General features: G+C 38.9%; 3 protein-coding genes across 8 annotated transcripts in view; 1 reads left to right on the forward strand and 2 right to left on the reverse strand.

Moving 5' to 3' along the window:
* The window catches only part of LOC116065646 (complement C3-like), a 44,958-nt gene extending 42,296 nt beyond the window's left edge, over positions 1-2,662 (forward strand). For all 4 annotated transcript variants that reach the window (XM_036000926.1, XM_031321191.2, XM_031321193.2 and 1 more), the window contains 5 exons: positions 332-421; positions 543-626; positions 987-1,067; positions 1,310-1,457; positions 2,286-2,662. In XM_036000926.1, coding sequence (XP_035856819.1) covers positions 332-421; positions 543-626; positions 987-1,067; positions 1,310-1,457; positions 2,286-2,421 — 539 coding nt within the window. In that variant the 3' untranslated portion in view covers positions 2,422-2,662. The remainder of the gene's footprint in view (positions 1-331; positions 422-542; positions 627-986; positions 1,068-1,309; positions 1,458-2,285) is intronic.
* Positions 2,663-2,996: 334 nt separating this feature from the next.
* Positions 2,997-19,950, reverse strand: LOC116065641 (B-cell receptor CD22-like). Of its 2 annotated transcripts, none has more exons than XM_036000927.1 (14): positions 19,442-19,950; positions 16,171-16,524; positions 14,861-15,088; positions 14,275-14,628; positions 13,938-14,165; positions 12,970-13,323; positions 11,672-11,899; positions 11,287-11,544; positions 8,616-8,876; positions 8,073-8,333; positions 5,010-5,091; positions 4,099-4,159; positions 3,727-3,890; positions 2,997-3,533 (listed from the first exon to the last, which is right to left on the reverse strand). In XM_036000927.1, exons 1-14 carry the CDS (start codon positions 19,509-19,511, stop codon positions 3,422-3,424), a joined length of 3,015 nt encoding a protein of 1,004 aa, XP_035856820.1. In that variant the 5' UTR covers positions 19,512-19,950; the 3' UTR covers positions 2,997-3,421. The 2 variants fall into 2 exon arrangements, with proteins under 2 accessions (XP_035856820.1, XP_035856821.1); XM_036000928.1 differs by having other exon boundaries at positions 2,997-3,540.
* Positions 19,951-20,033: 83 nt separating this feature from the next.
* Positions 20,034-27,915, reverse strand: part of LOC116042140 (B-cell receptor CD22-like) — a 52,797-nt gene continuing 44,915 nt past the window's right edge. The window contains exons 2-9 of one of the 2 annotated variants that reach the window (XM_036000929.1): positions 26,780-27,127; positions 26,415-26,636; positions 25,592-25,864; positions 25,127-25,387; positions 23,967-24,057; positions 22,692-22,775; positions 21,343-21,524; positions 20,034-21,169 (exon numbers count right to left, since the gene is read on the reverse strand). In XM_036000929.1, coding sequence (XP_035856822.1) covers positions 21,069-21,169; positions 21,343-21,524; positions 22,692-22,775; positions 23,967-24,057; positions 25,127-25,387; positions 25,592-25,864; positions 26,415-26,636; positions 26,780-27,127 — 1,562 coding nt within the window. In that variant the 3' untranslated portion in view covers positions 20,034-21,068. The remainder of the gene's footprint in view (positions 21,170-21,342; positions 21,525-22,691; positions 22,776-23,966; positions 24,058-25,126; positions 25,388-25,591; positions 25,865-26,414; positions 26,637-26,779; positions 27,128-27,915) is intronic. The other variant, XM_036000930.1, reaches the window with a different exon arrangement.

Here is a 27,915-nt window from a genome sequence, read left to right on the forward strand (position 1 = left end):
AATAATAAATTAATGAAGTCATGGACTTTAAACATTTGAAGTAGTATTTAAGTGTTTTTCAGTTACAAAGTTGTTTGACAGTGGTGGTGCAGCGCTGTAATGTACCTCTTTATATAGCCTTTTATTTCTATCAAAAAATGCTTTGCGCTGGTCAGGGGGTACTTGGCTCAGAGCATGTTTCACAGGTGTACATAATTGAAAAAAGTTTGAGAACCACTGGTGTAGAATATGTCCAGTTTATTTATTGTGATAGTAATATTGAAAAATAATATTGAATCTTTCAGTATGATGGTGACGGGTGTTGTACATACCTGCTCTCTCTCTCTCACAGATCACCGCTGCAGTCGCACCTACACTCCCAGAGAGGACAAAGAGGCGCTCACTCAGATCTGCCGGGACAACGTCTGCCGCTGCACGCAGGGTAACATGTGCACGTGTCTGCAATGATGCATTAGTGGACACATTTGTATTTATGGTGTCTGTTATTTTCAATTTCTGGATTTAAAAAAAAAAAAAAAAAAAATAAATCTCATATTGTCCAGGTGACTGCTGCGTCTCCAAAACGGACAGTGAAAACTTCCTCAATAAAGACAGAGAGGTGTTTGCCTGCAAGACTTTACACCACGGTACGATACACTGTCACACACTCCCAGCTTTAACACACACACACACACACACACACACACACACACACACACAGACACACAAACACAAACACACACACACACACCTTGATTAATCACAGAAGCAAATATGAGAGGATAACATGCAAACCATTATTTGCAATTATTGGTACAATATGCAGAGAAAAGGGTCAATAATTATTTTCAATATTTTGCTAAAAATACTAACAGCTAATGAGTAATCAAACGCTGAATCTAGGATGAGGAATCTGTACAGGAAAATATTAGGTGAAAGGGGGGAACTGTCAATCTACCTATTAGTGGTAATTAATGTATTTCCTTATAATGAGATTTGTGCTTCAGTTTTCAAGGTGAAGGTGCTGAGTGTCAGCCAGAGTTACTACGACAAATACGAGATGGAGATCACGCGAGTTATCAAGCTGGGTGAGTCGATGCAATAGCTGGCTGTCTTTTATGGTTATCAGCTCTTTTTTTATTTTCAAATAAAGAATAGTTAACTACTAACTACTAAGATACTTCCTCACATTGGCCTCACAATGTAGAATATCCAAACAAATCGCATGATTACTTATCAGATGGACCCATATTCACACTCGGTGGATTAAAGGTCTGTTCTCTAGTTCTGAAGCTATATATCATCTGAATCTCTCCCTCCTACCGTCCAGGTGTGGAGGCAGGAGTCGAGGTGGGTCAGAAGAGGTTCTTCATGTCTCACGGAGGCTGCAGGGATGGAATCAACCTAAAGCAAGGCTCCGAGTACCTCATCATCGGCCCCAAAGAGGACCAGTGGAACATTGATAGTGACACCAACAGGTAAGAAGAGAAAGAAGAAAAAAAAAGTATACTCGTTATAAAAAAATGGTAGGCAATTGTGGGAGGTGAAGTTGGCTGTAGTGCAAGTAACAGTTGGAGGTTCTGACTATAAACATGGATGAGTTTATGTAGTCACATTTGGCAAATGTATCTTTTCTAGCCAACATGCATAAGAAGCTACCAAAGTAGAACAAGTTGGATGCTTGCAGTAAACTGTCAGCTGTTGCCAGTTGATTAAAAGTCATGCCTTCCTGAAAATGTAACTAAGTTAATGTACTGGTACTGTTTGTTTGCTGCATCACAAACTGAGGTTTGTAAGTACAAACTCTGACTTACAGTAAAAAGGTTCCTTTATTTTTTTTTTCCTTTTTATCAATCAACTTTCAAGTTATTTATTACCAATGTACAAGAATGACAAATAAGTAGTAAAAGTACTACTTAAAAACAAAATGAGAATCTCAGACATAAAATATTGCTGAATTTGAAAAATAGGGATGAAATAAAACAAATAACAATGAAATGAAATAAAGTTATATGCATTTGTGTTAGGCAGGTGTAGAGTAATTGCAAATGAATTTACTGAATGTAAACAGTATAAGTATATAGATGTATAAACAGTTTGTAAAACGGTAAGTAAAAAGTATGTAAAGGTAAAGTTGACGGTATAATTTATTACTAGGGACTGAAGGACAGAGAAACTACACCGGTGATATTCTTTAAATAATGAAACTGCAGTGAAAGATGTATCATAGCCATTTTGAGGCAAGGTGCACAAGCAAACATTCACCCTAACAGTCTAAACTCCTCTCTTTCCTCCCTGTCTGCCAGATCCATCTACATGCTGGGAAAGGACACCTGGGTGGAACGTTGGCCTACGTCTGCAGAGTGCTCCAGCATGCAAGCTAAATGCAAGAGCCTGGAAGATACTGCGGATGAACTGTCTGTCAATGCCTGCAGGGTGTAGAGGCGTCTGAGCCGCAACTGTACACCTTTATGTGCAGTTGAAAGCCGGAGTAATAATGGCATTAAAACAAGTTATTTGTGTTTTCACTGTAGAAAAAAGAACTGAAGTGGAGTTTGTTATAGCAACATACCCATAAGGTTTTTCGGTAACACTTTACTTGAAGATGTCTACATAAGAGTGACATTAACACATGACACTGTCATGACACATGAACCCTAACCCTAACCCTAACTCTAACTCTAACCATAACCATAACTTGTCATGACAAAAACCGAATGACACTTAATGACAGAAGCGTTATGTCATAAAAGTTCATGACTTGTTTATAATGTTTATGACACGTTCATGACAGTGTCATGTCACTCTTATGTAGAGACCTTCAAGTAAAGTGTAACCGGTTTGTCTTTACTGTAATGATATAATAATAAGAATAAGAATGAGAAAGAACTAAAAATCACTAATAAAAGAAAACTAAACTGTCTTCTCAAGGGTATCACAGCTTTTATAGATGTTTTAACCCCCAGCAGATACAACCCTCTACAACAATACGTTTTATTTTAGCTCATACTACAATAGGCATTGCGTCTGTAAAATGAGCTCAAGTACAACATATTGTTGATAAAAGGATGGATTAATACAACAAACTGTAGCAAAAGACCCCATCTTCATTATCAACAAACAAGTTTATTTCATTTATAGAGCACTTAACAGCAAACAAGTTTTGCACCAAAGTGCCTCACAAAGACATACTCATTTCTAATGAAAAGGTTGACCAAGGTTTCATACAAGAAAGTATGAAAGTATAGTATGAAAGTACTTCTAAATAATTAGACTCCCAAAAACATGGAATATAAATTATGTCACAATAAAAGGCATTAAGTAATTTTGGTATTGTTTTAAAGCCAGCCTGTTTTGGCTGTGAGAGTCTGTTTAAGTTTGTAAATTTGAAATGTATTGCTGTATTTTCACAAAGAAATATATACGATCAGTGGTTACCTGCTTAAATAAACAAACTACTCAATATAAATAGCAGGCTGGAGATTCCTTCTGTGTTCAGCAGGTGTTTTGTTGATTGTGCTGTACAATGCAGCTGAATCCTCCCCGTCTGACTTCTGACTTCTGGTTTTCAAAGAAAAAAAATTGAATTGGGGATTTTAATAGATAAGATATTAAATGATACAAACAGTGATTTATAAAACAGGTCAAAGCACATCAGGCAAATGCAACAGCGATGAGATGTGTCCAAGCTAATAGTCATTCTAATCTTAAAGTCAGGATAATGTTCCTGTGAGAGGAGCTGCTCACCTCTTAAATGTGACGGCAGCGTACACAATGCTCTCTTCCTCCTCCTCTCTGTGGAGCCGAGCTGGTCTGATGTAGAGAGAATCTGGCTGGTTCTTGGAGAACTGGACACTGGCATAGTGAAGGTCCTCCTGCCTATTGTCCAGCTGTCTCTGAGTAGTTAGATACTGCAGAGACAAGATCACTGTTACATACAGTAAAGGGACTCCCCCAGAGGTGGCCTCTACAAAGCCAGACGTTCCAGGAAGTATCATTACAGGTAGGAAGTAGATTACTGCAGCCCAATGTAATTGGCCCAAAAGAATTTGGGAAAAAGAGCAAGATGAAGTGCTTTCACATGTGACCCAGCAGTCTGGTTCAACTCTTCTTCCTCACCTGTTCCCTGGGTTTTGGTCTCTCTTTAGACTCAGGTGATTGCTTGGAAGCACTCTTCTTTCTGGTTAGAAAGAAATTAATGAATAATTTAACTCTGACAAACTGACTGCTTTAATGATTTCAATGATTTAATGAAGGGAAACATTTTAAGCAAACCTCCAGGTTAAACAAACATATTTGGAAAAGAAAATTTAAGCCAACTTTAAAAGCATCACCCAAACTGTCACAGATTACAGATTGACTTCCTGTTACAACTTTTGACCTATTGTATCCATAGTTTTGTGTTAACTGTCACGGTTTCAGCAGGAGGACCCAAATGCAAGACTCTTCCAGGCAGAAGTTCAGACAAACATGCTTTATTCTGACTCTACAACTTACAAACTTACAACTACAAGCGAACAGGACAAAGGACAGAGGAACACCAGGAGTAGAAATGCACAGACCAATTAACAGGAAGACAGGGGACTGGACAAGACCATAATTGGGAACAGGTAAGAGCATAAAAGGAGGGAAACTAACAAGGCAGGAAGTGCAGACCATATAAGGGGATGGGCGGAGACAAAGACACATGACAGACAGGTAACCACAGAGCACATGGGAAACCGCAACAAGCACACAACACAATATACAAAATGGCCACCAGAGTGGCACAAAGGCAGTCAGTCACAGCAGCTCCCATTAACATAATGGATACCACTGACATTTAAAGTAAACTATTGCCTTATTTCTTTCCACATTGTACTAAACTGTAACAATGCCCCCCTGTTTCTGGATGACTGTTGAGAGTACAGTGTTGCCAAAAATGACAGAATGTATGGCCAAACCTTTTCAAAAATAAGATCCAAGTTAATAATTTAGTTAATAAGACTTGTTTGAGTCATGTTTGTTTCAATGACTATGAAGGTGCTTACCTAGCCAACATAAAAACAGAGAGCAGTATGACAGCCAGGACAACAGCAGTGGTTGTTCCAACGGCTGATGATTTCCATGCTCCTAGAAGTGGTGATAAAATGACAACACTAACAATTAATTAGGCTGTTGCAAGATGTACAGCACCATTGGCCTCAGAGTAGTCTCGCTTTGCCAGACCCTCCTCCAAAACGCGCTGGAGGAGAGTCTGGCTACTCCACATAGCATTCGGGGATGGGAGGAAAACATGCTCTAGTTTATTGGCATATCTTTAAACCAATCACAATCATCTTGGGCGGTGCTAAGCACCGTAGAAAAGCCACGGTGCCGCTGCAAAATAGGCATGGAAGGAACTTGTTTTGGTGGAACGTGTACGTTTAAAAGTTGTTTTAGTCATGCGTTAGAAAACTCAGATTGGACAGATAGTCTAGCTACCTGTCTGGGTTTACCCTGCAGAGATCTGAGAAAAGGTTAACTGTAGTCCTCATAAATCGACAGAGTTTAAAATGCCAACACAAAGGAAGCCCAAGGCAACGGATATCCGGCCTAAATCAGTGAAATCCGGCGGATTTTCCAGGAGCAACGGAGCAATCCCGGAAGTGGTACGTCAAGGATATAGACTAGCCTCAGAGTGACAGTGTAAAAAAAAAAAAACATGTTCAATGGCTATATCCTCTATTTGATCCATCTACTTCTGAATTGAGATCTTCACTGGTCTCTGGAAACAGACCTCTGGAAAACCTATCCAAACCGGATGTTTGTGAATTATTTTTAAAAAGTCTGATTCAAAACAGAAACGACTCCAAGGAAAATTAGATCCAATTTTAAAATGTATTTGACTAATGTAGTATTGTGTAATACTAAAAGTATTACACAATTATCAAAACCTTACACTCAAGGAGCAAAACATTGGCCCAGATGCAGTGCTTAATTTGTAAAGTGGGAGCTCCCGGAGCGCAGGGGGGGGGGGGGGGGGGATCCGGCGACGGGGGTTGGAGGTAACGGAACAAAAAAAAAAATTACACTGCCTACATAGCTTCTCTGAGTAAAAAAGCCTAAACAACGCTGTGTGTACATCAGGGCAATGTTTATTTTTATTTCAGAACGTGCACTGCATGGGTACGAAATGTAATGTCTCCACATTCTTGATCGACGGAAACAATTTTTGCTTTTTTGGGATCCGACTGGCCAGCGTATTTGAAAAAGTTAAGCAAACTTTGTTGTCTTTTTGACATTTTTCCCTTGAGTGAAATGAGGCCAACAGCAATCTCAACCAGCACAAGCGCATGTGTCACTTGAAGTGCCTCCCCTCCTACCGTCCCTCTCCCCCCTCTTTCTTACCCTGAAAATTCACCTCAAGACAGATAAAAACATTGAACGCTACACAAACAGTAATTTATTTTTTTCATTTACGCGATTAATTTTTCATAGTGACACAGGAGGTGCCGGATCCAATAAAATAGGTTCCGGATCCAACGTCGGAGGTGCCGGAACATGTTCCGGTGTGTTCCGGCTCAAATTAAGCCCTGCCCAGATGTGCACCACTATAAGCGCAATGTCAGCTTCACGCGTTTTGCAAAACAATACACACTTGTATACATTAGACACAGAAGTATGTCATGATGTCACTTCCTTGAAATTCCAAAGCACTGACTGTCATATTACCACACCTATGAGCTGATCTGTATAACACAGCCATCAAGTGCGGAAACATATGATTGTTTAATTGTAGACACACCAATCAGGTTTAAGCACTATAAAAATGCAGCAGGTAAGTTCATCTGCCTTCAACCAAAATGAAAGGAGTCAGAAGAAGAGGGAGGGTGAAAAGGGGGAATCCACAGAGGATAAGAAGGAGGTAGAGAAAGAGGTACTCCTCATTCAGGCCATGTAGGACGCCTGTAAACAGGTTGACTTGCAGCTGTGCAAGGATGGATTCCACATTCAAGATTTTTCTGCCCACGTTACCTTGCCAATAAGGCTATCGCCTGTAATGTTGATGAAATTCTCTGGCCAGATCCAGCTAGGCGAAGAGATAATGTCTAGTATTTTCTGTACTTTTTCAGATCTTTTTTTGTTTGTTTGTTGTTTTTTTCTGTAATTGTAACCTGTACTGGATACAGTATTTTATGTTTGTCTGTTGTTTGCTGAGCTAACAGTGTTATGCACACTACTGTAGTAGCTGTATGAAAACTGGGACATGTTTTGTTGTGATTCTCCATGTTGACATGTTGTCTGATTTGGGTATATGGAGAGAAATAAATTATATTTTCCTCAGTCTGCAGCATTGGTCTTGTGTAGTGTTTGGTGAACTTATTGTATATTTGCACTTTCTCTGTGTACTTCATGTACAGTACTCTAATCACTGAGAAGTAGAATTGCTAAAAGTATTTTAGGTTAGCAACAGCAGTGTGTAACTGGGTCTTTGGTGTTTTTTGCCCCCAACGTCTCCTCCCAGGCAGCGCAGCAATGGTTATGTTTAGGGTTAAAGTTAGGGTTAGCTGCCTGGAAGGCGCCGTTGGAGGCCAAAAAACACCATCGAGCGTGTAACTGGTTCAAACAGAATGAAGTCATGTGAAACGTGTGTGTTTCATATGGTAACACAATATGGTTTTAATAAATGAGTGTATAGTTTTTGCAAAAGTGTTTCATTTTGCAAAGGGTCTGAGGTGTTCTGCTGAGTGGGTGTGTGGTTGTGCTGATTGTGTGTAGTGTTTTAAAAAAACGGTTCCTGCTTTCAAAGTAGTGCTTAAGCAATCGGAAAAAAAACTGTAACATGCATCCAAAAGGTTTGAAAAAGCTCAGTTTGTCAAAACCAAAACACATGGCTGGTGTTTTTATCTACTATTATATTTTTACCAATCTTAGTGGTAGGTCTGAGCAGTTTCACATAACTGGGGGAATCTGTTCCCACTGCATTACACCAGATGGTGTGTTATGATCTCTGCTGCAGAGAGAGAGTGTGTGTGTGTGTGTGTGTGTGTGTGTGTGTGTGTGTGTGTGTGTGTGTGTGTGTGTGTGTGTGTGTGTGTGTGTGCGAGAGAAAGTGAATTAAAAAAACTTACCTTCTACAACAATCAGATGTAAGGTGGAGTTCTGACGTCCTCTTCTGTTCTGGGCTTCACAGTAATAATTCCCACTGTGTTCAGCTCTGAAGTCAGTGATGGTGAAGATCTGTCCTGATGCTTTTGGTGAGTCTTCATTCTCCTTGTACCAGGTGTAGTTAGCTGCTGGGTTAGCATCACTGCTACAGGTCAGAGTCACTGAACTGCCCTCCACTATCTCAGCAGAGGGACTCACTGACACAGAGGGAAGCTTTGGACCATCTGGAGGAGAACATGTAAAGGGAGCCAAATCATTAATGTTAGCAGACATGCTGTGTGTCTGGACAGGTTTAAACTTAAATGTACAAACATATTTGTGTCCCTCTATCTCCATTATGGAGTACATAAAATGGACTCTTATGTATGGTCACATGAGACAATTTTGTCCTTGGTTTCCTGGAAACAACAGGTGGCTCTACTTCCCCAACCACACAAATCAACCCACTAATCCCTACTTTTAAATACAGTGTTAGCCTAAGAGAAGTGCAAATGTTTAATACTTACACTGAACATCTATAAATACAGACTTAGAGGCTAACTCTCCGTGTTGATTCTCAGACTTGCAGTGGTAGCTCCCTCTGTCCTCAGAACTGACGGAGGGGAAATGATAGATGTCTTCTGGTCCTTGAAGCAGTGTTTGGTTCTCCTTGTACCAGGTGTAGTTAGCTGCTGGGTTAGCATCACTGCTACAGGTCAGAGTCACTGAACTGCCCTCCACTATCTCAGCAGAGGGACTCACTGACACAGAGGGAAGCTTTGGAGCATCTGGTAGAGATGATTTGACATAAGTTAACTATACAATCAGCCACATGTTGCCAATAGTGAATTAAACCTCTCCATAAGCAACTACTGGATCTGCTCAGTTAAATACAGCAGCAGACTGTGAATATGAAGCAGACAGAGTTGAAGACCCAGAAAGACTCTTTTCAAGTGTTTAAAATCTGAACATTAAGCTGTACATTTTCTGCATAACTGTGTAAATGCTGATTCAGCAGTATTCACACTATTGCTATATATATTGTACACCTTTTTCTGCTTTTATAATTGGTGTATTGCATGACTTACACTTTTTGTGTGTTTTCATGTTCTTCCAGACTTGATGATTTTTTTTCTGCATACTATAGTATGACTTTGTTATCACTTTTTTCGACATAGTATACAATGATTTTTTTTAATCAATTTTTTCAACACACTATACTATGACTTTTTTTTTTATCCTTTTTTGACATACTTCACTATGACTTTTTTCGAAATACTATTCGAAATTATTATTATTATTGTTTTGACATATACTATAATTTTTTGACATAATATACTATGACTTTTTTCTTGATAAGATGTTTTTGGCATTTTAGGCCTTTATTTGATGGGACAGCTTAGACATGAAAGGGGAGAGAGAGGGGGAATGACATGCAGCAAAGGGATGCAGGTGGTAATTGAACCGGCGGTCGCTGCGGCAAGGGCTGACCCTCTGTACGTGGGGTGCACGCTTACCAGGTGAGCTACTTTTTATCATTTTTTTTTTTTTGCTATTTTCTATATTGACTCTACATTGACTATGATTTTTTATCACTTTTTTCACCATACTATCTATCTATCTATCTATCTATCTATCTATCTATATATATATATATATGTTCTATACTATGACTTTTTTTCAACACACTATACTATGACTTTTTGATCACTTATTTCAACATACTATACTATACTATGATAATTTTAAAAATACCATACCATGACTTTATCACTTTTTCCATCATACTATTCTATGATTTTTTTAAACAAACTATACTATGACTTTTTCCCTTTTTTTCGACATACTAGGCCTATACTATGCATTTTTATCACTTTTTTCAATATACTATACTTTTTTCAACATACCATAGTATGACTTTTTGAACACTTTTTGAAATACTATACTATGCCTTATTTATCACTTTTTTCTACATTGAATACTATGACTTTTTTATGATTGTTTTCGACATACTATACCATGAATTTTTAATCACTTTTATCAACATACTATACTATGACTTTATCAGTTTTTTTTGACATACTATACTATGATTTTTTTATGACTTTTTTTTACCATAATATGATATCGCTGTTTTCAACACACTGTATTTGGTGGTATGGTGGCGCAGTGGTTAGCACTTTTTAAACATAGTACTGACTTTTTTCGACATGCTATACTATGCTTTTTTTTATCACTTTTGTTGACTACTATACTATGATTTATTTATCACTATTTTCGGCATGCCATAGCATGGGGTGGCAGTAGCTCAGTCTTTTGGGAGTTGGATTGAGAACCGGAGGGATGCTGGTTCAAATCCCCGTATGGACCAAAGTATGGTGGTATCACCTCCTGGGCAAGGCACTGAACCCCCAACTGTGCCATACTATGACTTTTTCATCACTTTTTTCAACATACTATAGTTTGTCAAAAAACCATTAACAAGTCTTTATCACTTTTTTTTGGACACACTATACTATTACTTTTTAATCATACTACACCATTACTGTTTTTGACATACTATACTATGACTTTTTTTATCAATTTTTTCAACATCAAATACTATGACCTTTTTCGATATACTATACTATGACTTTATCACTTTTTTTAACATACTATACTATGCCTTTTTAATCACCTTTTCGACATTGATTACTATGACTTTTTTCTACATACTATGCTGTGATTATTTTTCAAAATAATGATTTTTTAATACATTTTTTCAACATACTATACTGTGACTTTATCACTTTTTTCAACATACTATACTATGAGAGAACATTGTCTTAAAACGTACTCTTTAACTTGCTCTCACGGCCACAATTCTTACTTCTCATACACTAATTATACGTCAAAAAGTAGATACTTGTCTACTTCACCTTCTTACCCATTTCAACCAGCAATTCAGTGTAGCGACAGCTTTTAAAAAGAAACTCAAAATATTCCACTTTTGTTTGATACATTATTGGTATTCAACATTTCAATGAAATTCATACTAATTAAAACCATTCCCACTTTCCCAACTATTCTCACTACTTCACCTTCTTCTTATGCAATTATGCCAGCAATCCAGTTTAGCTTTAGCAATTTAGCTTTTCAGCATTCACAAGCATTTTCTGCAGGAAATGCATTTTCTAGTATAAACTGAATTTCACTCACATTTCACATTAATAAAGATGTATTCAGATGTCCTCTTTCCCAGCTCGTTTTCAGCTGCACAGTAATATTCTCCAGAGTCACAGGACTGGATGGAACTGAAGACAAGCTGTGGTTCTTTGTTAAGAAGTTTTTGGTTCTCCTTGTACCAGGTATAAGTAGCTGCTGGATTAGCATCACTGCTGCAGGTCAAAGTCACCGAAGTGCCCTCCATGATTTCACCAAAGGGACTCACTGACACAGAGGGAACCTTCAAAGCATCTGGAGTAGAAAACATAAATATATTTATAAGTTGGAGAAGCAAATATTACACCCAAAGAGGTACTGGGTAGTGGAGGTTGATGTTCGATATACATTTTTTGTTAGGTACACAGTGGAGTAAACTCACACACTGCCAAAGATCTGTAATTGTCATGTCCTTTTAAAGCACAGGAGATGATGTCTCCGAGATAAAACCGGTCTTTATATGAAGAACTTTCCTCCTTCATGATTCTCGCTCCATTCTTGAACCAGACGTAGGAAAGCCCATCAGCTGGACTGCAGCTGCTGTGACACGTCAGCTCTGCATAGGTATAAGAAGGGTAGACTATGTTTCTGTTCACCTTAACCCGGAGAGCTGGATGTGAGAGGAGAAACCCACAATGCCATTAGCTAACAGACATCACACACATGCGATAATCTTTACAGCTGTGAAATACTTTGAGATATCTGTAACCTAAATGATTAACACCTCGAACAAAAGTGGGTATATAGGATATATACAAACCCTACGAGAATCATAAAAAGTTTTTTACTTTTTTCACTTTAACTTGTAACCCATATTTTTGTAACACTTTCTGTTAATGCACTTTAAAAAAAAAAAGGTTTAAACATTGTAAATACTTTATAGGTCAGTTACAAGCCATGCATAATAACCTTTGGGTTGCAGAAAATCTCTTTAGCTGATGTTTATCCTCAACCAACGCCTTCTTCACAACCTTGTAATCCAAACATTATTTGTTGCATTGCTTTATCACTAATCTACAAAGCATTTGAAAATTATTTTTAATAAAGCCATTAGATCAGCCTGTATAGACCCATGGGTGACTTATTAGAAAGTGGCACAAAAAGTTTTAGTTAAACTGCTGCTGTAAATATACAGTGGCACTCATAATGCAAATCAAACCAGCTATTAGGCTAACTGAAATAAAACCATGGTGAAGAGTATGTGATGATGTGGGGCTATTTTAATTCCTAACTTTATCAGGATGCATATTATCCTGGATACTATGCATCCTGATAAAGAGATGCTAGAGAGATGATTTTATGGAAAGTATCCCATGCTAATCTCTAGGTATGGTGAAGGGTATGTGATGATGTGGGGCTATTTTAATTCCAAAGGCCAAGGGAACTTTATCAGGATGCATAGTATCCTGGATCCATGAAATAACTGGCCTTTAAAATAAAAATAGGGGTGTACTCACTAAATACCCCTGTATTTTAAGGAAGAACATTTATTTATTTACGATACATTATTCATTCACAAAGAAAATTGGTGTCCTTAAAGGTTGGATTTTCCTCAATTTTTTAATTAAGGCATTAAGATCAATTTCCAAAAGATGATTTTTTTATTCCTCTTTTTAGTCAACTTTAGCATGGGTTCATAAACTTATGAGTGCCACTGTATCAGTTTGTGTTGATCAGTACCTGTGACAGTCAGAGTTGTTCCAGGTAAACTACTCCTCCATTCAAAGTTTGGTGTTATGAATTTGAAGTGATACTCAGCTGAGTCTCTCTCTCTCAGGTCAGAGATTCTCAGAGTGGAGCGTCCTCTCTCTGTTTCTACATGAACATGACCTGTATACTGGGAGTCTTCACTAAGGTCTTCAGGCTGGGAAGGATTCTGCCACTGATGATTACACTCACGACTGAACCAGAATGTAGATTTAACTTGATCTTGGTAACTGTTGTACATGCAAGAAATGTTCACTGAAGAGCCTTTGGAGGCGCAGATGCTGCTGTCAGTGTACGTCACTCTGTTGCAGGATTGACCATGGACACCTGAAATATAAAAACATTTTAAACATGTTATTGCATCTATTTAAGGCACATATTATTGGACATCATCAGTTCCGCAACAAAGCTCGACTATCCAGACCATGTAACACTAATCAATCAGTCTACGATCTAGACAAACATTTGCTCAGCCACTGCTGTTTTTATGTTTTCATACCTGCCACTTTTCTTTTTCTGAGGGACATTTTTGTAATTGAAATATAAACTATGCTAAGTTACTTTCTGGACTCATCTAAAACTGAGAGTCAAGAGAAACTGGTTGCCAGATTGACCCACAAAAGAAGAAGTTACGAATATAAGAACAGATCATTGAATTTCCCCAATGACCAAGTGTTGGTTTAATAGGCTTAGTCACCTGATCCATCCAAGGCTTTTGTGATCCCACACATTTAAACAGAAGAACTAAATGCACACACAAAAATGTAAACTTTGAAATGCAAAATGTCTAAAATTCTCTTGAGCCATCAGTGTTATGGTTTTCCTCAAACTCTCAGCTATTTTTCAGTCACCAGCTCCTACTGAAGCAGTCAAGGTACAGTACAGGTTACAGGCTCCACCACATGACAATATGTCAGAGGAAGACTGTGGAGTAAACTTACACTCTGAAGGAGAGGGGAAATCCTCATGTCCTTTTACAGCACACGAATAGCTGTCTGCAGAACCAAAGCTATAGCCAGAATAAAAACAAGATGTTTTTTTCTGAACTTTCTGTCCGTTCTTGTACCAGATATAGGAAGAATGATCAGGTAGATGACAACGGCTGTGACACTTCAGTTCTGCCCAGGAAGTATACAATGATCTCCTCACCTGCACCTGCATATCTGGATCTTTAAAAAAAGGAATTTTTTGTTCTTTTTTTAAACATTAGGGTCACATGACATTCTTCTACATGACATCAGCTATATGTCACATTCACTGTGCTGTGTTGATCACTACCTGTGACAGTCAGAGTTGTACCAGGTAAACTACTCCTCCATTCAAAGTTTGGTGTTATGAATTTGAAGTGATACTCAGCTGAGTCTCTCTCTCTCAGGTCAGAGATTCTCAGAGTGGAGCGTCCTCTCCATGTTTCAATGACCTGAACACGACCTGTATACTGGGAGTCTGTACTAAGGTCCTCAGGCTGGGAAGCACTCTGCCACTGATGACTACGTTCAGGACTGAACCAGAATTTAGATGTGATAGATTCATAACTGCTGAACATGCAATAAATGTCCACTGATGAGCCTTTGAAGGCACAGATGCTTCTGTCAGCGTACAGCACTCTGTGGCAGTGCTGACCATAGACACCTGAAAGATAAAATCATTTTTAAACTGAGCCGTTACAACTTTTTAAATCTTTCACAGCAGTAACACAGAGGTTGTATTGTCGTTGAGCTACTGACAGCAGAAGTGAGAAAAGATGGTGTTAATATAGAAAGGGGAAGTGAGTTCATCCATATTTAAAACATTTCATTTGACAGTGCCACAAGTTAAATGTGCCATGGCGTTCTGTTAGTGGTAGACTGTGGAGTAAACTCACACACTGAAGGAGAGGGGAAATCCTCACGTCCTTTAAGAGCACAGGAATAGCTGTCTGTCAACTCAAAGGAGATTTTTAAAGAAGATGTTTCTGCCTCAATTTCTTGTCCACTCTTGTACCAGATGTAGGAAGGATGGTCAGGGAGACGACAAGGGCTGTGACACTTCAGCTCTGCCTTGGTATAACCCTGGTGGACTATTGGTTTCACCTGAACCCGTAGATCTGGATCTGTGAAAAAGGAACAGAAATATAATTTATATTTATACATTAATCCAAACACATTCACAGCATCTATGCATGGGTGTTCATGTTTTCTCCTTGGGAACAATATATGGTGAAGAGAGAATCTAATCTCAGAGATATTTTTACAAACGATTCAGAGCTATTAATCACATAAAGTGGTCTTGTGAACATTCAGTCAACTGACCATTTAGCAACAGACCCAAACGGAATCTGCAAATTATTTTCTTTACAGTTTTTAGTGGTAATACAGAATTTCTTTTTAAATTAAGTTGTTTTAAATATGCGGAAAATTTTGCATCTGCATATTCTGTGCCCCAGCTGTCTTAACACCACTTTTTACCACACATCTTTGACTCCGCCTTTATTTTGATCCGAACTACACACCTGTAAAGTTTCGTAGCTGCAACATGCACGTTGTGACACTATCTCTGTGACAAAATCTGTATATATATATATATATATATATATATATATGTACTGTATATGTAGATGATAGATATTAGATATATATAGATGATGGATAGAAGAAAATAAGATAACAAAAGATCAAAATACCAGAACACCTACTGAAAAAATACACTTAAAGATGCAGTAGGTTAGACTTATAAAACTAATATTCTGTCATATTTGCTGAAACTGACCCTATGTTCCAGTAGAACTACATAAAGCAGGTAATTTAAAAAAAAAAAAAACTCCAGCTCCTCTGGCACCACCTAAAGCCTGTTGTGTGATTTGCAAAAATCCACAGCTCCCTGTTCAGATGTTCCAATAATGGCCGGGGGGGGGGGGGGGTCTTACTGTGTGTCAATCACTGCTCATGCACACGCATTCATTATCTCTTGTGGGGGGAGGGGCTTAGGAGACCGTTTGGGCTTTAGCAGAAAGGGGGGAGGGACTGAGAAGTTGTCGATGTTCAAATTCTTTGGCTAAGTCCTGGATCTTCACAATCCTACATACAGCACCTTTAAGAGGATTGAAAATAATGTACATGTACGGTATACACAAGTGTAGAATATGAATGAAGTGAGTGACAAAAACAAAAATAAATATTGAGATGAAAATGTTACCTGTGACAGACAAAGTGACTCCAGGTTCACCAGCAACACTCCCATCTGGTAGGTTTGTTGTGAACATGAACTTGTACTCAGCTGAGTCTCTCTCTCTCAGGTCTGAGATTCTCAGAGTGCAACTGTTCTTACCGCAGTGAGACTGCACACGGCCTGAATACTCTGAGTCTGTTCTCAGATCCACAGGCTCACTATCACTTACTTGAGTAAACCAAATTGTTTTTTCCACTGTAGTTTCACGGCCATTTATTCTGGATGGGTATCTGTAGGTGCAGCTTATTTCCACTGTTGATCCCTTTAAGGCACAGATCTCAGTAAGATTGTAAGTCACTCTCCAGTTCTGACCCTGCATTACTGTAACACAGGGCACATCAGGAAGCACAATCAGATACATAAAATCAAACAAAGTGTTTCTTTATGTAAACCTGCAAGAGAACTGAACTAATTCCAAATATCAATTAAAGCTGCAAGCAGCGATGGACGGGCCCTCGCGCCTCTGCGTGCGTCGGGGTTACTGGCGGACGCCTCTCCTTGCGACCGTGCATTTGCGCAGCACTCAGACACCGCAAACGTCAACAATGAAAAGGGAACTCCCTGCCGAGTTCAACGATACCTCACACAAGACTCTACGTCATACGGTTCATTAGCTGTGAAAAGGGGCGTGGCTAAAGTATAGGGGGCGGGTCAAACCATCACCAATTAAAAAGGAAGTCTCTGCTGAGTTCAATAATACCTCCCACAAGACTCTACCTTAAACGGGTCAGCATTTATGAAAGGGGGCGTGGCTTAAACATAGGGGCCAAACCATCACCAAAGAAGAAGGAATTCTCTGCTGAGTTCAATGACACCTCACACAAGACTCTACCTTAAATGGTTCAAATGTTATGAAAGGGGGCGTGTCCTGAGTAAGTGGGCATGGTTAAATTATAGAGGGCGGCTCAGTATCACATGTAGACCACACATTATAAGTTTCATGTAAATCGGATGATGTTTGTCATATAAGGTGCATTTCCTGTTGCCAGCGGGGGGCGCTATGACCAAAAGTCAATATTGGCCTGTATATGTCCTCAGGCCTGGACTGTTGTTGATGGTATGAAATTTGAAGCAGATATGACAATGTACACTGTAGTTACAGCCACTTTCTTGTTCATCGCTAAACACTCAAAATGGCCGCCATGCCACGCCCACACCGTTAGACGAAAAGTTTTTCTTTTAATAACTTTTCATCTTTAAGGTGTTGGGATGGTACAGACCAAGTTTGAAGTCCCCCGGATGAAATCTCTAGGAGGAGTTCGTTAAAGTATAGCACCTTGACTTTTAGGCCTACTTCCTGTTGCCACTAGGGGGCGCTATGACTTTAAGTAAATATCAGCCTTTATTTGTCCTCAGGGTTGGACTCTTATGAATCCTGAAAAGTTTCGAGCCAACTGGACAATGTACACCCAAGTTACAGCCACTTCCTGTTTTGATGGCGAAACGCACAAAATGGCCGCCCCGCCACGGCCATGCCCTATGACGAAAAGTTTTTCTTTTAACAACTTTTCATCTTTAATGTCTTAAGATGGTACGGACCAAATTTGAAGTTGATCGGATGAAATCTCTGGGAGGAGTTTGTTAAAGTACGACATGTGGAAATGGCCAAAATCGCACTAATTTCGAACATTGAAATCAAACTGGCGGACTTCCTGTTGGGTTTAGGGTATGGCTCCAATGACGATGAATTTTCTGTACATCTTGACATGTTACATATGTGTACCAACTTTCGTCAGTCTACGTTAAACGCTCTGCAGGGGCTCAATTTTTTTAACTTTGTAGGGGGCGCTAGCGAGCCATTTTTGCGCGCCTATTCCCGAAACCCTTAAAATACGTACATTTTCACCAGACTTGATGCGACCGCCAATTTTGGTGAGTTTTTGAATATGTTAAGCCCCTCAAAAAGCCAATTCATTTGGTGTAATAATAATAATTCCTTCAGTTTCAATAGGGCCTTCGCCGCTGTTGGCGCTCGGGCCCTAAAAATGACTTTGGCCCCCCACATCAGTAATGGAATATAACTAAGTATATTTACTTAAGTACTGTACTTAAGATTTGAGGTACTTTAGTTTACTTTGAGTCCTTTCTTTTCGCTCGATGGTGTTTTTTGCCTCCAACGGCGCCTTCCAGGCAGCTAACCCTAACCCTAAACATAACCATTGCCGCACTGCCTAGGAGGAGACGTTGGGGGCAAAAAACACCAAAGACCTTTCTTTTCATGCCAGCATTGGAAAATATTGTACTTTTATACTCCAATACAATTATGTGACAACTTTATGTACTGGTTACTTTACATATTCAGATTTTAGTATACAAAACATATAAAGAATCCATGAACTATGACACACCGTTACTGCTCAAACTACCCAACACAATACCAGTAAAGCTGAAACGACATCAGTTGATTGAGAAGAAAATAAAATTGGCAACAATTTTTAAATGATTTAAGGAATTGTTCATGCAAAAACAGTTTATGGTTCAGACACAATGTTTTGATGCTTTTCCTTTGGATGTTTTTAAAATAATAATTTTGCATTTGATTGGAAAACAAATAATTTTACAAATTTAAGGTAAGATGTTTGTGCGAAAAAATTAACTAGTCAGTTAACCACAATAAAACCACTTGTGCTAGTAATAATAAAGAAAACAGAGACTTAAAGGGGAACTTCTGTACTTTTCAACCTGGACCCTGGACCCTACTTTTCTATGATCCTGATGATAAGTGACTAGTAGAGACAATCATTTTTGAAATTGGTCCAGTATTAAGTGACATCCCTGCAGCCACAAAACGGACTGCAATGTAATCCTATGGGGCAATTATGAACCGTCAATGTATGGCCACTAAAAGTGCTGTTTTTGCCACTGACAGGCTCAGATGGTTATTCTAAGTGCCCGACTACATTATGGGAAGGACCCTACAGAGAAATAATGTCTTTAGAAATTCTAATTTCTTTACCTTTCGTGTGATAGGATTACATTGCAGCCTGTGTTTTGGCTTCTGGCTGCAGGGCACTTGCTCTATACTGGTGCAACTTCAAAAAATGGTTGTCCCCATTAGTCACTTAAGGCACTTAAAACATGGGAGAATAGGGTCCAGGTTGAAAAATACCAAACCTCTTCAAAGACTTGAAAAATGTGGTCTTCCTGGAATTTATTTAGAATACTTTTTAATCCCATTTAAGGCTGCACTGAATAAGTGAATTAAATGACCTAAAATGTAAATGTGGATATACATTACCTGGCACAGAGAGAAGGAAGACAACAAAACCCCTCGCTGCTGCTGTTGAACTCATAGCTGCTCCTCTCATCGTGTGGCTTCAGTGAGGGACAAAAGACAAATGTACACAAGATATAGATTAGTCACATTGAAGCATTCTACTTTCAATATATAAGGAAGTTCTCTTGAACTGCAACGTTCCTCTCTGGGTATGAGAGTAAGCAGGAGACAGAAAGCAGATAGTGTTAAAACCCACTAGACTTCCTTCCTCTTCACATTATTAATACACACAGTGGACCAGGTGCCAGTACATTACAAAGACAATGACTTGTTTGTTGTTTTGCAGAAAAAGACACCAGTTTTGTGACCTGCTGCGACCAAACCGGTGTCATCCACACCACCTCTTCAACACTAACAAGATTATTTCTCATGTCTTCCTTTTTTGTAAATGCAGGCACAAGCCAGTGTCTTAAACAATGTTTTAGCAATCCTCTCAACAGTGCACAATTAAACCAAGTTCCTAAGGAGACAACAGAAAGTTTGCAACATCACTTTACACTTCAGTGCATGCTGAGAAAGGGAAAATGCAGTCCTTTAACCTTTCACTGTGGACATGAGCTGAGAGCATTTCACCCATTTTTTATTTAAACAAAATTAAACACTACAGAACACAACAAGGGAAATGTAAACAAATGCAATACAGAACAAAATAACTGGGCCATAAAAGGTATAAAAAAGCATAATGGTATAATGAGCTGTGATGGTAATATAAATAGAAATAACTAAACACCAACACCCCAATTTTGATAATGAAACTGGTTAAAAAAAGGATAGCAGCAAAATAATGTAGTGAAAAAGACTGCATACACACAAAAGAGAAATGTCGGGCTCAGTTAAATATGGTTCTCGACTAAAATCAAGTGGCAGCAGTAAAAAAAAAAAAACTACAACTAAATCATCTCATGGTTTTTTTTTAAGATTATTTCTTGGGCATTTGTGCCCCTAATGGATAGGACAGCTAGATATGAAAGGGGGAGAGAGGGAAGACATGCAGGAAATTGTCACAGGTGAGTTAACCCAGCACCATGGATATTTGTAGCAACTCTTATCACAATCCATCCAATACTGGTCAAGACATGTCACAAAAAACAAAAATGGTGCCGTGCTTTGGAGTTGAATGAATGAGTGAATGAATGAATGCTTTATTTCAAACATGTAAAACAAAATTAAAATAATAAAAACTAAAAGAACAAAACAGAAACAAAACAGAATATTAATTAAACATGTCCGGAAAAAGGAATAGGAAGAAGCAAAAGCTTATTTAATCCTACCCCCTTTTCCACTACTATACCATAATCAGCATGAATAGCTACATGTTTACATCATAAAGTAATTATATCATATTTAACACATTCTTTACAATTTCCTACATATGTATATTTACACACCACAAAGACAATAAATGATACCTATGTATATATATTGCCGTGCTTTGCAGTTGGAGTTAAAGTCAGGGGATAACCAAAGTCAGAATGAGTCATCCTCTGATAATCATGAATGTCAGAATGAAAGTGTATGGCAATCCATCGAGTAGTTGTTGAGCCATTTTAGTCTGGAACAAAGTGGAGGCTGCTAGCATGGCTTGCAATCAGAAAAAGGAAATACTAGAGTTCCCTGTTAAGTTCAGCAGTTTTGTTGACTGTACTGTAGCATGCAGCTGGATCCTCCCCCGTTTCCTGACCTCTGGTTCTGAGAGGAAAAAAATAAACAGGGGGTGATATAGTACAATCTAATATAAATACAAAAACTGTTTGAGTTAAAATGGACACAAATGCAACAACCTGTTGACAAGAAACACGTACTAAATGCATGTCATTTTGAGATTTTAGTGAGAAGAACGTTCTGTGAGAAGAGCTGCTTACCTCGGCGGAGTACTGGCACTGTTAAATTTGACAGCAGCATACTCCACTTTGTCGTCATCTTCTTCTTCGTCTTGCTCCTCGTGTTTGCGGAGTCCAGCTGGTCTGATGTTGGAGTATACAGGGTCTGTCTGGTTCTTGGAGAAGTGGATACTGGCGTAGTGAAGTTCATCCCGCTCCTCTGACTGATTGGGTAGACAGTGCAAAGACAAATTTACTTTCACATTTTACACGTACAATTATAGAAGATACAATAGTTAATATAGTAGGTAATAATAGTTGTAGTACATCTTCTCGATCAATTAATCCATCCATTGTCCTCAACTTATCCTTGTCTGAGTCATGGTGGCAGCAGGCTAAGCAAGATAGTCAAGTCTTTCTCCTCCTGCTAGATCTTAAAGGCCCAGTGTGTAACGTGTTTAGTTGTTCATTATCAAAATCTGTATTGCCCGTTCACAAACTTGTCCTTTTTCATGAATATTTACCACCACCATCAATTCCAAGTATTCCTTTTGGCTTGAAATTTGACATTTGCATGAACTGGGGTAGACGCTCCATAGTCATGCGCCATCTTGAAATACGTTAGCCAGTAAGGGACATACAGGATATACTGCGCCGCCTTTCGCGTTTTCGCTGTCACATGATAAACTCACAGGTGCTGCTAATGCTGCTAATGGGTATCGTCGCTTCCCGGCCCGTTTGAAGAAGGAAACATGGAGGACCACACGAATACAAAATCCAAATTTCATGAACAGGAGTCTTCATCTTCACCCAGAAAAAAAAGGATATTGAAAAGAGCAAGAGACTGGCATCATCATAAAAAAAGAGTGAACATTGAAGCTGCCTTCCAAATATGGAAACATCTGATGAAGGAAAAGGGGATCAAAAGAGACAATATATATATATATATATATATATATATATATATATATATATAAACATTTCTGTATACAGAAAACATTTTCAGGGAAACATCAAGGAGGCATCTTGACCACTGGGGGAAATCCACCATTTGCCAGAAGACTACTATGGCCACAGACTTGGAGGGTTTGACCCTTGCCAAGGATGTTTCACACTCCATGATAGAGCCAGCAGAACTACATGATCTGTATCCCGAGGTACCAAGACCTGCTGACTATGTGCTTGACTTGCAGTAGAAAATGCAAGAACGTATTGACGCAACGCCTCCCACCTGACACATCTTAGGGTAGGGTCATTTGTTGTTTTTGATTGGTTGCCAAGATTCAAGAAGGATTCATTTCTGTGAAGAAGGGAGGCTTAAATCCACATGGAGTCAAGTTGAACTGTATGATATTGAATGACTGAGGAACCAGAGCTTCACAGGAAATAACACTGAATTGTTCTCCTTGCTCACCTGTTCCCTGTTGTCTGATCCATCTCCAGGCTTGGGTAATTGCTTGGAGGTTCTCTTTTTTCTGGTGAGGTGAATTAATTAAAATTAGTGCCGTCAAACGATTAAAATATTTAATCGCGATTAATCGTATTAATGTCATAGTTAACTCGCAATTAATCACACATTTTTCTCTATTCTAAATGTCCCCCTACATGTCTTTTTGTCCCATTATTTTTTCTCATTTTAATGCTGTTATCAACACGATACAACGATACATTTAAAACGGTGCCTGAACCGAAAGATTTATATATATATATATATATATATATATATATATAAAAACGAGCACCTTGTTCAATTGTACTTGTCTGTTCTGTATGTTCAAAAATATAAAACAATAAAAAGTTGATCTAAAAAAAAAAGGAGCACAAAACGGTGAAAACAACCATTGGATGGGAAAAGGGTATTTTACAATGACTTTGAATGCACCACGAGGCTGGCGAGGTGAGGCTGAGTCTGTGTTTTTCAGACAACGGCAGCTACAGTCTGGTGTTAGAATCCTCTACAGTGAAATACAGTCACACTTTACACCGTTTAGCTGTCAGCATTTTAACCGTGTTTACTCCAGCTGCTAGCTAACAGTAGGTTAACATTAGCTGCTGCTAAGTGTAGTGTTGACTAGCGTCCCGTGCGGCGATGTTTCAGTTCCCTCTAACGTCCGTTTTCGGAGCATCAGAGAGAAGCGCAGGCATTTCAGTGGCACCGGAATAAGGCACCGAAATCCGCGTTGCTATTCGGTCTGGTAGATAACGGTCGTTAAGGCACCGGTGCCCCAAATAAAAACTCTTCAGATCTACACAATTCACGTGGATGACATTTTCACATTCAAAACGGCGATTTTCACCAAAAAGCGACTAGTTTGCAGGTATGTACTACTCTTTGGCCGGCTCAAACCCAAACAAGTGTGTCTGTTGTTTTGTTTCCGGTCTAGCTAGATCCGGTGTGGTGTTGTAGTTTTTCTAACGTTACTAGTTGTTGCAACAGCATGTGAAAAAAACTACAAAGTTTGCTAGGCCAAAAAGAACGTTAATCTCGCGATAAAAAAATGGACGGCGTTAAAATGGGTTTGCGTTAACGTCGTTAATAACGCGTTTAACTGACAGCACTAATTAAAATCAAAGGAATTCATAATTTAGTTGCCTAAATGACTGCGAACAAAATAGATTTTCAGGTATTTCACTTACACTGCTTTAGTAAAAACAGATCTACTCACCTTATCAGTAGGAAGACAGAGAGCCACACGACAACCAGGAAAACAGCAGGGATTGTTCCAATGATGACTGATTTCCATGTTTCTGGGAAAACTGATAAAAGGTTGCAGGAGAGGTGACAACAAATGGGAGTTTCCTTTAAATGTGGTGGTGCAAAGCTCAGTAACTCTGATGTGCCTTCCAGCTGATCAAGCCCTTTTCCACAAAGCTCTTCTTAACTTCACCCATATGAACAAAAATGTGCGCTTGTTGATGTGCATGCTCTCATAGCCTGCATTTTTGGCTGACAAAGCCCCTAACTTAATAAACATGCAGGTCTTTTAAAGTAAATAATCCAGTTCATCACGATTTAGGTGTTATTTTTGTAGTTCTGGCCTTTGTTTTTATGGGTCATGGTGGCGTTATTATGAAACCCACGCAACTTCTAGGCAAGACCCGCCCTTCAATAGCATTCACACACTACTATTGGCCAGGCGCCCATGCTTACGCAAGGTAACATAACCCAAGTTGTTCAGGTCCTATCCCCTGACCAATCGGCTATCCTAACCTCAACCACTCGAGGTCAGTGCCTAACCCCAACCAATCAAGCTTTTTGTGGTTGCAGGACTTGCCTAGAAGTTATGTGGGAACCATAATAATGCGTCATGGTGACATTACACTGAGCAAGTTAATTGCAGAAATCTGGGAACACACAAGGACATCACTCCTGACAGGGCAACATCAGTCAGACAACAGGTTGTACAAGACATTCAGTTTATCTTTCAATTCAAACCATATTATTTTGAGATAAAATTGAAGGTAAACACACCTGTAATGTTGGTAATAATCTCTTTTTGTGCAGGACAACTGTGTAAGCGTTCAAATACAGCAAGTACGGTGGGTCAAAGTGAACCAGGAAGTCAGTCTGATGAGTAATTACTGTAGTGTACGCTTCTGTTTTCTCTGGGGGTTTAGTTAAACCCTGCCTCTTGTTTCTTGCCCCACCTCTTTTTAAAAATGACATGTTCTGAGATTCAAGCAATCTATTTTTAACGATTTCAGTCTTTCCAGATTTCAGTCATCAGCTGCCAATACACACCATAGTCACAGTCATTCAACTCACAAATCATTTAATTGCTATCTGACATCAACATGTGTAGGTAAATAAAAAATGAAAACTTACCTGCTACAACAGTCAGATGTAAGGTGGAGTTCTGACGTCCTCTTCTGTTCTGGGCTTCACAGTAATAATTCCCACTGTGTTCAGCTCTGAAGTCAGTGATGGTGAAGATCTGTCCTGATGCTTTTGGTGAGTCTTCATTCTCCTTGTACCAGGTGTAGTTAGCTGCTGGGTTAGCATCACTGCTACAGGTCAGATTCACTGAACTGCCCTCCACTATCTCAGCAGAGGGACTCACTGACACAGAGGGAAGCTTTGGAGCATCTGTATATGAACAATGATTATAAATTGATCAATAGCATTTTTAGACACCCTTGCCTCTTAAAAACCCACTCCTTCGAACCCCACAGCACAGCTTGTAACGCAGGCTTCTTGTTAAAAATGTCTTCCTAAACTATACTTCATGTGTAATCAGTAGTGTGCCCCTTTAATAAAGAGCAAAGGATGTGACAGATGTGTTTTACTCACATTTGACATTAATAGAGATGTTTGCTGATGTCCTCCCCAGCATGTTCTCAGCTGTACAGTAATACTGTCCAGAGTCAGAGGACTGGATGGAGCTGAAGACGAGCTGTGATCCTTCACTGAGGCGTTCAAGAACTGGATTGGGAACTAGATTTTCCTTGTACCAGGTGTATTTAGCTGCTGGGTTAGCATCACTGTTACAAGTCACATTTACTGAACTTCCCTCCATTAAATCACCAGAAGGACTCACTGTCACAGAGGGAAGCTTTGGAGCATCTGAAAAATAAGAAAGTTATAAAATATCCATTTTATTTTGTAGTAATTAATATTCTCAATATAATCATTCATCCAGGAAGAAATTAAGGAAAGTAAAATGAAATATTTTCTAAATAATTTCAATGTTTGATTATTGCAGCTGTCCAGAGTGCTGATACTGGAGCTTAAAGTGGACTGGTCATGATTTATAACACTCTGCATTACGCGTGTTGTATTCTGCACTTTACTCCAATACAACTCTTTATAGCAGTAAGATAAAATAATGTTCCATTTTTCTCTATCAGAGGATAGAGTTAAATACTTTATGGAAGTACTTCAGTATGTAACCCTGCTGGAGAACTGGATCTCCTCCTGAGAGTGAGACTTTTCAAATGTGTTAAACTTAAAAGTTATTTATGAAGCAGACGCACAAACACGCAACCTGTCTGGTTCGCCAAAAAATACAAGCCAAGTGTTGTCACCCAAGTGTACAGTAGTTTTGGTACAGTACACTAGCTAAAAGGCTCCACCAGGTGGCGGTCTACTGCTGAAAGACTGTAAGTAAACTCACACACTGAAGGAGAGCGGGAGTCCTCATGTCCTCTTACAGCACAGGAATAGCTGTCTGCAGGATAAATGTAGGCTGAATAAGAATCAGATGTTCGTAGTGGAATGTTCAGTCCATTCTTATACCAGACATAGGAAGTATGATAAGGTAGATGACAGCTGCTCTGACACTTCAGCTCTGCCCATTTAGAGGACGTGTAGAATCTACTAACCTGCACCTGGAGACCTGAATATGTGAATAATTAAAAGAAGTCTTCATTTTAGACTGAACTGTCAACAGACACACATATATACACACAGATGCAAATAACTTTCATAAGATGTTGAACACTTGGAAGTAAATTATTAAATATTCAGATGAAACATTACCTGTAACAGACAGAGTGACTCCAGGTAAACCAGTGTATTTCCCTGTTAAATCATCTGTTATGAACCTGAAATAGTACACAGCTGAGTCTCTCTCTCTCAGGTCTGAGATTCTCAGAAAGCAGTCCTTGTTTTCAGAGTGATAGTGCACACGACCTGAATACTCCGGGTCCGTTTTCAGATCCACATAAACATTATTACTCTCTTTTGTAAACCAGAATTTTTTCTTAACTCTATCAACAATGGTGGGTGGGTATGTGTAGCTGCAATGCATTTCCACAGATGATCCATTTAAGGCACAAATCTGAGTAGAGGTGTAAGTCACTCCCCAGCCATTCTGACTCTGTATAACTGTAAGAAGAAGAAAACTAAATCAGATTCATAACATCAGAGAACAGATTATTTTTTTTATCCAGAACTAAACTGAACTAAACTACCTTTCAAAACTCCTTCCAGTGGTTTCAAACCATTTGCCATGGAGAACCAACAGTCTGCAGGTTTACATTTCATTTTAAAGACTCTTAGGTGGAATCAATTCATGTATTAACTTAAGTTAAGTTAAGTTAGGACAAAGAGGAGCATGGTACTAACATGTTGCTATGGAGAAGTATCCTGGACAAGCTTTAAAAACCTCAGAATCAGATTTGTCAGCATTACTGTCACTAAAACTAACTCATCTCTCACAACAACTGAAAAAGGTTATTCTGTTTTTATTGATATCACGGGAATGTCTATCACTGATGGGCGATTCAGGTCTGGTCAATTTATCTGAGACATAAAGAGAAAATCAAATACCTCTGTATGAGCAGTAGAGCAGCAAACAGCTTTTTTTACTCCCATTTTAAATGGCAACACAGACATGAAGTCAAAATAAAAAGGGCCTCCTTTTCTCTCATGGATTTCATCCAATTTTTAACATTACAACCCAATTCCTTACAACCGACTCAGGTGACATGTCAATATCATGGATATAAACATATATATTCTTATTAACCATGCACTCTTTACCCAAACCACAGAAGTACTACTGTACAGTGTACATATTTATAAGCAACCTCACCTAGACTCCTCCCTACTGTTAACCTGTTTATGTTGTTATGATCCATACTTTTGACCTTATTTGGCACAATATATTGTTT

The sequence above is a fragment of the Sander lucioperca genome, chromosome 4 (genome assembly GCF_008315115.2).
Source record: "Sander lucioperca isolate FBNREF2018 chromosome 4, SLUC_FBN_1.2, whole genome shotgun sequence".
Lineage (NCBI taxonomy): Eukaryota > Metazoa > Chordata > Actinopteri > Perciformes > Percidae > Sander > Sander lucioperca.